This window comes from Macrotis lagotis, chromosome 1 (genome assembly GCF_037893015.1).
Source record: "Macrotis lagotis isolate mMagLag1 chromosome 1, bilby.v1.9.chrom.fasta, whole genome shotgun sequence".
In the NCBI taxonomy this organism is placed as follows: domain Eukaryota; kingdom Metazoa; phylum Chordata; class Mammalia; order Peramelemorphia; family Peramelidae; genus Macrotis; species Macrotis lagotis.
The window spans coordinates 842,321,600-842,332,529 of NC_133658.1; the positions used below are offsets into that span (position 1 = coordinate 842,321,600).

The following is a 10,930-nucleotide window of genomic DNA, read 5'->3' on the forward strand; positions in this document are numbered from 1 at the left end:
GATCTCTAAGAATTTTCCAATCTCAATTTCTGCTATGCTATTTCATCTCAATACAGTGATTAGAAGAAAAAAACGCACATTAGTTGATCATGTCTGCTGAATTTTGGAAAATTATTTTAAAAAGCAAGGGACTGTGCCCACAGAAGGGACTTGAAAAAATGTTTATTAATTGCTTCATTGAATGATTCTCCTTTCTAGCCCAGTGACTGCTCATCCCCTTGGCTGCAGGGCAGGCAGGAAGGTAAGTGGGTGAGACTAGCAATTTTCCTGCTATGTCTGCTCCCAACCTCTCCAGCATCAACTATGATATGTTTGTTCTTATTGGCATCCCCGGCTTGAAGGAGATGCATCTGTGGATCTCCATCCCCTTCTGTCTGATGTACCTGGTTGCTGTCTCTGGAAATCTCATTCTGATCTTTGTGGTGGCTGCTGAGCATAGCCTCCATGAGCCCATGTACCTCTTCCTATCCATGCTGGCATTCTGGGATCTGATTCTATCCACTTCTACTGTGCCTAAGGCCCTGGCCATCTTCTGGATGGATGACACAGCTATCTCCTTTGGGGGGTGTGTCACTCAACTCTTCTTCATGCACTTTGCCTTTGTGGTGGAGTCAGGGATCCTGCTGGCCATGGCTTTTGACCGTTATGTGGCCATCTGCTACCCATTGCAGTATACCACCATCCTCAACCACAGCGTCATTGGCAAAATCGGTGGCATTGTAGTATTCAGGAGCTTTGCTACTGTCTTCCCCATTGTCTTCTTGCTAAAGCGCCTGCCCTTCTGCCGTACAAACATCATTGCTCACACATTCTGTGAACACATGGGTCTAGCCAAACTGGCCTGTGCAGATATCACCATCAATATCTGGTATGGAATATCTGTACCCTTGCTCAGTGTCATGCTTGACATGGTAGCCATTGTTATCTCCTATATTCTTATCCTTCGGGCAGTCTTCAGGCTACCTTCCAGGGATGCTCGGCTCAAAGCACTGAGCACTTGCGGGTCCCACGTCTGCGTCATCCTCATGTTCTACCTGCCAGGAATTTTCACTGTCATTGCTCAGAGATTTGGCAGGAAAATCCCTCGGCATGTCCATATTCTACTGGCTAATCTTTATGTGCTTGTGCCTCCAATGATGAACCCAGTTATTTATGGAGTCAAAACCAAACAGATCAGGGAGCAAGTGATTGTTTTGTTTTCACCAAAAGGGAAATGTTGAAAGAGGTTGGAATCATGATAATTTGATCCTGTCTTGAATAATGGTAGGGACATAAATAAGATTATTTTTCATCTTGCTGTGGGACAAATTTCTGTTTGGGATTTAGAGTGAAAAGCAAAGTTCAGTTTCACTTTTTCCTCAAAATATTATTGTCTAATATACTTGAATGTCATTGACTTTGGTTGAGGAAGAGTGTAACTATTTAGCTAATTCACTATTTGAATGAAACTTGTCATATACTCATTGGTGAAACAAAGACTCCTTTTGAAAAATGCATAGCATTCTAGGTAAGAAATATCTTCTTTACTCCTATATGCACCCTGCATTTTTGGTCTTTGCTCATGCTGCTTCCTAGGTCATAGTTGTCTTGTAATGTCCTTTCTTTATCCATTGCATTCCTAGTTAACCTTTAAAGCATCACTCAAACACAATCTCTTCCAGGAAGACTACCCCTGACCTTAACTTTTGGCAAAAATTTTAATCTTCCAACTGCTTTGATCTCAAATAACACTTTGGTGTATAGAATTAACGAAATTGCTTTGTATTATAGATATTTATGTGTCTGTGTCATGTTACGTAGAGGTTACCTCCCTCTCTGAGGAGAAAGAAACTTTGTTGACTAAACGTGGACTTTTCCCCATGCCTAGTATAGTGTTTTCTGACCATTGTAAACATTTAATTTTTGAATGCTGTACAATGTAAAGTAAGGAATTGAGCTATCTGAGATAATTTCCTCCAGTAAAAATATCTGCTTTGCTTATTTCACAAACTTTTTGTACAAATCAGATGTGGATGGAATAAATCCAACAACTATATTTAAATCAAATTCAAAACTACAAAACATTTTGTGGAATGATTTATTATCATAATGTTTGCTATGGCTATAATGATATGGATGCCTACTAATTTTTCATTTTAATTATTTCTTCTTTCTCCTCTTGCTCTCTTCCTGAAAGACAGTTAATATTCCCCATAGCACTGATAGAGGGGTGAATATCTTCCTTCTTTATTTTTCCATAATAAGATATCTAATTCAACCTGTACAAAGGTGAAGGAACTGTACTTGATCAAGAATCTACATTATGTCTGACAGTGGTCTTTTAGTCTGTATTGAAGACCCTTGATAATATACCACCTCAAAAAAATTTAGGATCTTGTTTATTTTTGTATCATCTTCAACTCCAAATATATATATATATATATATATATATATATATATATATATATATATATATATATATATGTCCTCTTTCCATATCAGTGAGATATTTTATGTACGTTGTAATAAAGATTATTTTTACTGGGAAAGGAAGGCAGATCAGCAAAACTAAGATATCAAATGTAACTGACAACATATATAGCCTATGCATTCATAGTTCCTTACCTCTGAAAAGAAAGGAAAAGGGTACTTTTTGCCTCCTTGGTGGCAAGTGTGGTTATTATAATTATATAATTGAATGCTCTAACATTTGAAGTTTGCCCCTTCTTCTGAATAGATTAAATTGTTGGAAAGATTTTCTTGGTAAGCTTCACCCACTGACTTTCTTCTGCAATCTAGCATGAAGCAGACAGAATTAAATCTCTTTGACATGAGTCCTTGAAATATCTCAAACCTCCTACCATAGTCACCCTAAATCTTCTCTTTTACAGATTAAACATCTCTCTATTTTTTTTTTTTTTAGGTTTTTGCTAGGCAAATGGGGTTAAGTGGCTTGCCCAAGGCCACACAGCTAGGCAATTATTAAGTGTCTGAGACCGGATTTGAACCCAGGTACTCCTGACTCCAGGGCCGGTGCTTTATCCACTACGCCACCTAGCTGCCTCTATCTCTCTATTTTTAAACCTTGTTCTCACAGAATGGTATTTAAATAATCATTATTTCAGAGGCAGCTTGGTAGCGCAGTTGATAAGAGCATTTGTCTTGGAGTTGGGATGATGGAAGTTTAAATCCAAACTCAGACACTTGATATTAGTTGTGTCACACTAGGTAAGTCACTTAAACCTGATTGCCTCACATTGAGGATCATCTCCGGTCATTCTGAATCATATCTGGCTCTTGGTCCCAGATGAGTCCAGAGGAAAAATTGAGGCTGGTAACTTAACAAGGTCCTCCCTCATTCAAATCTAGTTTATGTGGTTGTCTTGGCATCACCTCATTGATGCAGTGGTCCTCTTAGACAATGAAAGACAAACATCATCATCCTTATTTTAGCAAGGAATGCCCCCCCTGAAAAAAATTATCTAGTAAACTCAGGAATAAGCATAAGTGAACACACAACCAGATAACTTATTGACTCAAAGTGAAGAATAAAAGTCTTGTAGTTTCCAATTTTTGGTTACCACTAAAAGTATTGCTATAAAACTTTAGGCCTATATATAAATTCTTTTCTTCTTTGATTTCTTATAAACTTAATAGTGGGGTCAAAATTTTTTCTCAGTTTGTAATTGAATTTATTGTGCATTTGTAAGTGTGTGTATTATAATCATCCAAGTATATATATACTTTCTCTCAGCATATAAGCTCTGTGAAGAGAAAGGACTATGCCATTTTTGTCTTTGAATCTACAAGACTCAGCCAAGTACCTATAGGTAAAAGGCACATAACAAATGCTCGCTAATTAATTGCTTTCCAAAATCTACTAGACCACAGATGCAAAGAATCAAGGAAATTAGGTTATTCCAACTTGGGTTTAATGATGGCTTGCAAGCTTCCTCATTTATTCTTCCAAATGCTTTCAAATTATCTTTTAAATAATTCATTGTACAATTTTGTCATGAATTTCTACCTTCTTCCCTTTCATAAAAGATTAAAACAGTATTTATCTCTTTTCACTGAAACTCTAAAATTTCCACTGAATTTTCCCAATAAGTAAAATTCAGACTTTTCTCCTTCCTTCTCTTTCCTTCCCCCACATTAAGAAAGAAAAAATGAACTGACTAGTGATGTTTTTCTCCCTACTCTTAAAAAATACTAATTGGTCAATGGGATAGCTTTTTAGGAAAAGTGAAGGGAAGGAAAATATAGCAAACTATAGGGATATAATAAAAAGATTATAAGTACAAAACTCATTTATAAATATGAATCAATTGTTTGTCTATATGAATATTGGATGTTCAGAGCCAAATAATTAATTACAATAACAATAAGTCTTTTAAACAGAAAGAAACAAAATCCCCATAACAAACATGTATGATGATGTTTGTCCTTCCTTTTCAAAGAAGACCATGACATCAGGGAGATGTTGCCATGACAAGCACATAAATTGAATTTGAGTGAGGGTCCCTAATGAATATTGATGCAAAAATATTAAATAATATTTTAACAATAAGACTACAGCAAGTTATTACTAGGATAGTACACCATGAACAGGTGGGATTTAAAGCATGTAGACAGGGATGGTTCAACATTAGAAAAACACTCATCATAATTAAACACATCAGTAGCAAAACCAACATTATGTCAATAGTTACTGAAAAAGCCTTTGATAAAATACAACATCCATTCTTATTAAAAATACTAGAAAGTTTAGGAGTAAATGGAGTTTTCCTTAAAATAACAAGTAACATGTATCTAAAATAATCAATAAATATTATTATTTCTACGGGGAATAAAAGGAGCATTTCCAACAAAATCAAGGTAAAACAAGGTTGCCTACGAGTACTATTCAATATAGTATAGTATTTGAAATGCTAGTTGGAGCAATAAGAGGAAAAAAAAGAAATTGAATGAACCAGAATTGGCAATGAGGAAGCAAAATCTTCACTCTTTGATTATGATATGATGAGATACTTAGACAACCCAAGAAAATCATCTAAAAACCCCCTTGAAAAAATTAACAAATTCAGTAAAGCAGCAGGATATAAAATAATCCCACATAAATTGTCAACATTTTTATATAAGAACAACAAAGCCTAAGAGCAAGAGATATAAAGAGAAATTACATTTAAAATAAACTATAGACAACATTAAATACTAGGGAATCTAACTCGCAAAACAAACCCAGAAACTGTTTGAACATAATTATAAAGCACTCCTCACCCAAATAAAGTCAGATCTAAATTGGAAGAATATCAAATACTCATGGTTAGGTCAAGCTAATATGATAAAAATGACAATTCTACCCAAATTAAATTATTTATTCAGTGTCATACCAATCAAACTACCAAATAACTACTTTATCCAGCTAGAAAAAAATAGTCACAAAATTCATCTGGAGTAACTAAAAGTCAAGAAAGCAAGGGAACTGATGGAAAAAAAAATGTAAAGGAAGGTGATCTACTCTACTAGATCTAAAACTATATTATAAAGCAGCAGTCATCAAAACTTTCTGGTACTTGTTAAGAAATAGAGTAATGAATCAGTCAGTTAGGATAGGTTCAAAAGAAATTACAGTAAATGACTACAACAATCTATTACTTGACAAATCCAAACACATCAGCTTCTGGGATAAGAACTCACTATCTGACAAAAATTGTTGGAAGGACTGAAAAACAGTATGGCAAAAACTAGGCATAAATCCACATCTCACACCCTACACCAAAATAGTCAAAATGGGAAAAGGATTTAGACATAGTGACACCATAGATAAATGACCAAGAAATACTCCATCAGATCTATGAAAAGGGGATAAAGGTATGACCAAACAAGAATTAGAGCATATTATAAACCTAAAAATGGATGATTTTGACTATATTAAATTAAAAAGTTTTTACATGAATAAAGTCAATGCTGTCAAAATTAGAAGGAAAGCAGAAAACTAGGAAACAATCTTCACAACTAGGAATTCTGATAAAGGTCTCATTTCTAAAATATATAGAAAATTTCAACAAATGTCCAAGGTTTAAAGTCATTCTCACATGATGAATGGTTAAAGCATATGAATAGACAGTTTTCAAATGAAGAAATTAAAGTTATTTATAATCATATGAAATAATGCTCCAAATCGTTATTGATTAGAGAAATGAAAATTAAAACAACTATGAGGTATTACTTCACACCTCTCAGATTGACCAAGATGAGAAAAAGGAAAAATGATCAATGTTGGAGAGATTATGGGAGGATTGGAACACTGATGCATTGCTAGTGGAGTTTTGAATGGATCCAACCTTTCTGGAGAGCCATATGGAACTAATCTCAAAGGGCAATAAAATTATTTTTATTCTTTAACCCAACAATTCCAATATTCAATTTATATCTAGAAGAAATTATATAAAAAGAGAAAAGTCCTATATGTTCCAAAATATTCATCTCAGTTCTTTTTGTAATGGCAAAAAACTGGAAATTGAGGGGATGCCCATCAATTGGGGAATGGCTAAACAAGTTATGGCACATGAATACTATGAAATATTTTTGTTCTATAAGAATCCATAAATGGTCGGACTCTAAAGAAGTATAGAATGATTTATGGGATCTGATACTGAGTGAAGGGAGCAGAATCAAGAGAATAATGTACACATTAACAACAGCATTGTGAGATTAACAACCCTGATGGAAGCAACTCCTCTCAGGAGTTCAGAGTGCTAGGATAACTTATTAGACTGGCTATGGACTATATTATCCCCATCCAGAGGAAGAAAAACAAAACAAAACAAAACACACACACTCACAAAAAAAATCAACCCTTCAGAATTTGATGAACAATTTATAAAAGGTATCTCTTTTGTATCTTTTTCCCCTTAACCCCAATTCCTCATATTGAAAATAACTCATCTGTAAACATGTTTATCAAAATATGTATGTACAATACTAACCTGACTGCTGCTGGGGGAGGGAGGGGGAAGTGGGGGAAAGAAGGGTGGAAGTAAATTTTGTAACTTAAAAATATACATGTGCAGAAAGAAAGAAAGGAAGGAAGGAAGGAAGGAAGGAAGGAAGGAAGGAAGGAAGGAAGGAAGGAAGGAAGGAAGAAAGAAAGAAAGAAAGAAAGAAAGAAAGAAAGAAAGAAAGAAAGAAAGAAAGAAAGAAAGAAAGAAAGAAAGAAAAAGAATTTGAGTGAGGGGGTGCTATGCTATGCCTCCATAGGCATCTGGGTCCAGTGACCAGATATGGACCAAGAAGACTAGAAATGAACCTGAATGCAGGCACTCAGCTTAAGTGACTTGCCCAAGGTCACACAGCTAATGTCAAGTATCTGAGATTGGATTCAAACTCCTGTTCTCCTGGCTCTAAAACTAGTACTCTGCCCACCATACCACCTCGCTGCCCTCCAAACATGTATAGTCAAGGAAATGAAACTCCCATCTTGGCCATTTCCGAATAAAATATATCTCAATTTCTACTCTTAGTCATTTCTATTAAGTAGAATACCTAAGCTTTTAAGTTATTTTTCTTTATACTATGATTTCTAAGATCCTTTCTAAAACTAAGATTCTAGGATTAAGTTAATTGCATTTAGGATTGTAAAGAACATGAAAGCTTATCTTAACAAAGTACCTGAACTTTATTAAGCCAAGGCAAGAATGTTTAAATATCTGCCCTGCCCATTTGCTCAAGGTCACATGGTTGTAGTAATGAGAATTCAGTTCAAGAAAACCACAAATCTCAACTAAGTGCTTTTGCCTTGGTAGTTTTTTAAAATGTTTTCTTGATTACCTTTTTATGAATAATAATCTAATTTCATCATTTCCATCAAAAATTTGTGGTGTGACTCTTAAACTGGACCTAGCAGTTTTCAGAATAAACTTTCAGCCCAACTCCCAAATAAATTTGGTCCCGAATTATTTGAGAGCGTAATGTGGCAAAAGAAATATTAGGTAGAGGAAAATGTTCTATAATTATCTTTTTTGTCTGAACTGGCCTCCTATTTCATTGTTACTCCAATTCCATTACTTCACACATGTCACTTGAGACCCACTCCCATCCCGTTGTTCAAGATATGGAAACACTTGAGATCCACCTATTCCTACCCAGTCTCATCCTGTTTTTATCTAGAATATCTCCCATTGCTGAACTTACTCACCAAAAGCTATCTTACTAGAGGGAGAGACTGATATTCCTATCTGTGTATTTTTGACATTCAGATAAATATGCTTGAAGTTGGGACCCCAAAGGCTAGCCTATCAAAAAGGGGTCATGAGATTTAAATCCATTGACATAATAGGAATTACCTCAGCTCATTCCCCTAACTCTTCTTTACCCCTTTGCCAGAAGGTATACCGCATTTTACTCCCCTATAAACCCTACCCTTTCCCTAGAAAGGGCTGCTATTATCAACCCAATTGCAAGCATCTTGCAACTATCTCTAACTTTTTTTCTTTATACTTTTATCTCCCTCTTTATGTTACTGATCCCCTGCTGACAGCTGCTACTGCTTATCCCTTGATAGCAGCTGCTGATCAGTCAATTGTACTAACCTCTATTGACTGAGTTAATAGCTTTACTGTTTAATAGCTTTACTTTCTTGCTTTAAAAACAGTAAGTCTTTTTTGTCCCTTGATAAAAAAAATACGCTATGAGAAAATACTTTTATCTGAGAGGAATTCAGATATGAGCAAAGTGAAATGAAGAGTTTCATCAGGTAAAACTAAGAATATCTCAGTATATCTTAAATATTTGGGTCTCTATGTGAAAATAAATAAAAGTGCAAGAAGTTGGAATTTGCTCTAGCACAATAATGAGTGCTATATGCCTGAAGAATAGAAAGCATTGAGGTCTTTTATATGATAAAACTGAAAAGAAAAGTAGGAGTCAGAATATGAAGAGCTTTAAATTACTGACTAATTTGAATATTAGTCTTTCTAATTTTCTCTCCAATCAGTATCTTTTTGATATCAGTCTCTATTTATCTTTATTGTTTTAATCCTGCCATAGTCTCAAAGTTCATAGATTTAGAGATAAAAGTAACCTTAGAAATCACCAAATCTGTCCCATTAATTGTATAGATGATGACATCAAGATAAAGAAATATTTTACTCAAAGCTATCTGGGTAAGATTTAAAACCAGGATATCTATCTGACTCCAAATTCCACTGTCTTTTAATTGTGACTCACTGCCTTTAATACAGTTCTATGTTAATTTTTTAAGTTTTATTCAATATAACTTGCTTCTCGAATCATTGGTTTTTCTCTCAACTACAATTCTGTTCCTGCTAAGAGGATAATTATCTCAGTTTTACACAGTGTGTGAATACATTTTTGAAAGTGTTGGGGGCGGCTAGGTGGCATAGTGGATAAAGCCCCAGCCATGGAGTCAGGAGTACCTGGGTTCAAATCTGGTCTCAGATACTTGATAATTACCTGGCTGTGTGGCCTTGGGCAAGCCACTTAAACCCATTTGCTTTGTAAAAAAACCTAAACAAAAAAGGGTTGGGAAGTCATTTATGACCCAGAACTGAAAGTTCAGGGATATGTGTGTGTGTGTATGTGTGCGTGTGTGTGTGTCTGTGTGTGTGTGTGTGTGTGTGTGTGTGTGTGTGTGTTATCTTTCAAATCGATGCTCTTGTAAAAAGAGTCTAGCGTTCTACTATGGAAACACTGAATGTTATAAGCAGGCTTCCCAGTGAGAGAAAGCCCTCCACTTTATTCTGCATCTGTTCTAGACTTGTCAGGTAGGAAAACAATTTTCATACTTGCTTTGCTAAAATTAAATCATAAATATATTGGGGGAAGAGCCAAGAGTGAAGACATTTCCCAGGAACTTCTTCCCCCCTCCCCCAAACTCCAAAAACCAAAAAATTGTGACTCTAGCCAAAATTTAGAGGGGTAGAACCTGTAGAAAGACTGAGTGATACATTTTCCCAGTCCAAGATAACTTAGAAGTTTTGCAGGAAAGGTTTGTTTCACCAGGACCAGGGTTGGGAAAAAGCCACTGCCACGGCACTGCCCAGCCCAGCCCAGCCCAGCCAAGAGATCACCAGCCACAGCATGAAGGGGCAATAAGAGAACATTGCTACACCAGAATGAGTGTGGGGTGAGGAGCACCAGCATCAGCCACAGAATCTGCAGTGAGAATCTGGAGAAAGCAACCTGCACCCCCAGAGACAGTAAGGTAAGTCTGCAGAGATTTCTCTGTTCTCCCTTGGGGTAGCACTCTGCTACTAGCCTACACTCAGATCCAGGCTACAGTTTGGACTTTCATACTAAGTAGCCAAGCTGGATCCTTCCTTATAGCTCCAGGGCAGAGGGAAGTGAGGGGCATCTACATATCAAAGAACAGGCACAGAGCACTAAACCTTGGAGGAATAAAGGTCCCAGTGGGGTGACCCCCCCAAAAAAAATACCTCAAAGCCTTAGAAGTGCTGTCTTGGCCTGAGGAAATGAATAAACAATAGAAAAAGAAGGATCTGACCATATAGAATTACTTTAGTCCCATGGAAGATCAAAACACATACTCAGATGATGACAAAATCGAAGCTTCTGTATTTAAAACCTCCAAGAGAAATAGAAAATGGGCTCAGACTATAGATGAGCTCAAAAAAGACTTTGAAAAGCAATTAAGGGAGGTGGAGGAAAAATTGGGAGGAAAAATGAGAGCGATGCAAAAAAAATCATGAAAACCAAATCAAAAGCTTGGTGAAAGATATACAAAAAATCCCGAAGAAAATAATATGTTAAAAACCAGTTTAGGCCTAATGGAAAAAGCAAAACAAAAGGCAAATGAGTAGAATGATGCCTTACAGCAGAATTGACCAGCTGGAAAGGAAATAAAAAAAAAGTTCTTTGAAGAAAATAACTCCTTCAAATGCAGAATGGAACTAAAAGAAGCTGATGA

At 35.9% G+C, this 10,930-nt stretch overlaps 1 protein-coding gene across 1 annotated transcript; it reads left to right on the top strand.

Moving 5' to 3' along the window:
- The first annotated feature begins 272 nt into the window (after positions 1-272).
- LOC141490232 (olfactory receptor 52B2-like) lies at positions 273-7,808 on the top strand. Its single transcript, XM_074190453.1, has 2 exons — positions 273-1,184; positions 7,788-7,808. The coding sequence occupies exons 1-2, from the start codon at positions 273-275 to the stop codon at positions 7,806-7,808; spliced, it is 933 nt and encodes a 310-aa protein (XP_074046554.1).
- Positions 7,809-10,930: the final 3,122 nt, after the last annotated feature.